The sequence below is a fragment of the Echinops telfairi genome, unplaced genomic scaffold (assembly GCF_000313985.2).
Source record: "Echinops telfairi isolate 266 unplaced genomic scaffold, ASM31398v2 ScPeMD7_5592;HRSCAF=6446, whole genome shotgun sequence".
NCBI classification, from domain to species: Eukaryota; Metazoa; Chordata; class Mammalia; order Afrosoricida; family Tenrecidae; genus Echinops; species Echinops telfairi.
The window spans coordinates 11,687,807-11,689,957 of NW_022109491.1; the positions used below are offsets into that span (position 1 = coordinate 11,687,807).

Sequence of the window (2,151 nt, forward strand, 5' to 3'; positions counted from 1 at the left end):
GTAGTGCACTGTGGGAAGCCGCCCATTCACTCACCCCCTGCACTGCCGAGGGCAATAGTTCTGCCAGTCCCAGAGCTGGTGGCCACACCCTTGCAAATCCTTGAAAGGGTTTGTTGGGGTTTCTGTGCTTCCAGCCACAGCTTGGGAGCCAGTCACTTGTCCCCTTGGCTCTCCCCAACACCCCTGACAACACGGCCTCCTGGGAGTCGGGACGGATTTTGCAACACTTTTAATACACAAAACAAAGGTGACAGGCGGGCTGGGCGGCCAGCCTTCAGTCCACACACAGCCATGGAGATACAGCCCAGGGGGGACAGCCACGGTTCCCCGTCACGAGGAGCGCTCTTGGCAGCTGTGGGAGTGCGGGCTCCATTTTCTGGGGAGCAAAGGGTAACAATATTGTAACAGTTGTTACAATACACATTCCAGAAAGGAGACACCAGCCTGTGTCAGTGCCAGGCAGAGCCCAGCACGTTCTGAAGGAGGCTCGGCAGGATAGCTGGCGATAGGGCACCTCCCACCTGCTGCACTGGCACCCCCCAACTCCAAGCACCCGGTGCCCTTTCCTTAGATGCTCACACTTCAGAGCGCTAGGGACACAAGGTGGCAGGTGGCAGCCAAGCCTGTGAGCTCTTCACACCCTGTCCTGGGCCCACCCCCGGCCCACCCACCTGCTGGCTTTCTTTAGTGCAGGAATCCCCTCTGCTGCTCCGTGGCCTGGTGTGCCTGCAGCACGGTCAGGGCCTCTTGGATCTGTGGGACACGGGGGAACTGGTCAGCGGGGTCCAAGAGAGGCACATCCCTTCCTTCCACAATGAACAAAAGGGCCCCCCACCCCCACCCAACACCCTCCACGGCACTTCTGCAGCCATCATCCAATGACAACGAGCCACCTCCAGTGACAGAAATGCACGGTTTGGGACCGCTGGAAGCAAACCCAGCCCCTACACAAAGTCAACACAGCACCCTGCACCACAAGCGTGGGAGCTACTCAGCCTCCGTCCAACTGCTGGGGGCCTGCAGCAGCGGATCTGGGGTGACGGCCTTTGCCATGCTCCGATGCAGCAGGCCTGCAGGGCTTAACAAGGAGGCACACTCCACCTGGCCAGTGCCCGGGAGCTTACCCAGGAAGATCCCTTCCGCGCTAGCTCCCCTCCAGCCGCCCCTCCCAGCTGGAGACCCCGGCAGCCCAGGCCCCCTTACTTTGGCACTGAGGGACTCCGGAGACTCCAGCATCAGCAGCAGCTCCGAGTTGTCGATCTCTAGCAACATGCCCGTGATCTTGCCAGCCAGCTCGGGGTGGACACGGCTGATGAGCGGGTAGAGCCGCTCACCTGTAGAGGACCCCCTCTTGAGGGCTGGTGCACACCGCTCCCGGGGTGGCTGAGACCCCCCACCCCAGGGTGGTACTGGGGGAGCCATGAGGACCACCTGGATTCTTGGCACAGAGCCTGCTCCCTCAAGGCTACGCCGTCAAGCCAAGTGGGAGTCTCCTTTCTAACCCTGAAGTGGGCAGAGTGGACCTGCCTTATGGGGCTCCCGGGTGGCCTTGTGGAGTAGGTAAGCAGGCATGGCAGGCAGCAGCTCGAACCCACCGGAGAAAGATAAGGCTGTCTGCTCCCGTGAGGATTCACAGCCTCTGGGACACCAATACAGGTCACTCTAGGCTGAAGGGACTTGATGGCTGTGGGCTTAGGGGGTGGTGTGGTTTAGAAGAGGCCCAAGACCCGACTGGTTACTGGGCGTGCAGTCAGTCATCTGCACGGGATCCGACACATCTGGCTTCTCCCAAGGAAAGTCACCATTCACCACGGAGGAGTGCTGCTGGCGGGCAGCCCACCTCAGCAAAGGGCCATGGCCAGGCCAGAGTGCCTGTCTTGCCATGAGGAAACCGAAGGCATTATGGGAAAGCTGCTGGCAGAGCCACCACCTCCTACCCCTGTTACGCCCACCTCCCTCCAGGTTTTCTTTGGTGGGGGCAAGAACGGGCAGGGCAAAGAAATGGTAAAACGTGAGGAAGCGGGGGTGGTGGTGACCCTGGGGCCTTCAGCGAAGGGTCTGGTGAGGTGGGCGGCCCTCAGGACAAGGATCTGCTCATCAGCCAGTGACCAGGCTGCTCGTGTGGCGCCCTAGCCAGGCCCTGCCCTCCAC

The 2,151-nt window shown here is 61.1% G+C and overlaps 1 protein-coding gene across 1 annotated transcript in view; it reads right to left on the reverse strand.

Moving 5' to 3' along the window:
• Nucleotides 1-254: 254 nt before the first annotated feature.
• Nucleotides 255-2,151, reverse strand: part of PABPC1L (poly(A) binding protein cytoplasmic 1 like) — a 23,841-nt gene continuing 21,944 nt past the window's right edge. The window contains exons 9-11 of the mRNA XM_045295494.1: nt 1,204-1,465; nt 672-753; nt 255-376 (exon numbers count right to left, since the gene is read on the reverse strand). Coding sequence (XP_045151429.1) covers nt 685-753; nt 1,204-1,465 — 331 coding nt within the window. The 3' untranslated portion in view covers nt 255-376; nt 672-684. The remainder of the gene's footprint in view (nt 377-671; nt 754-1,203; nt 1,466-2,151) is intronic.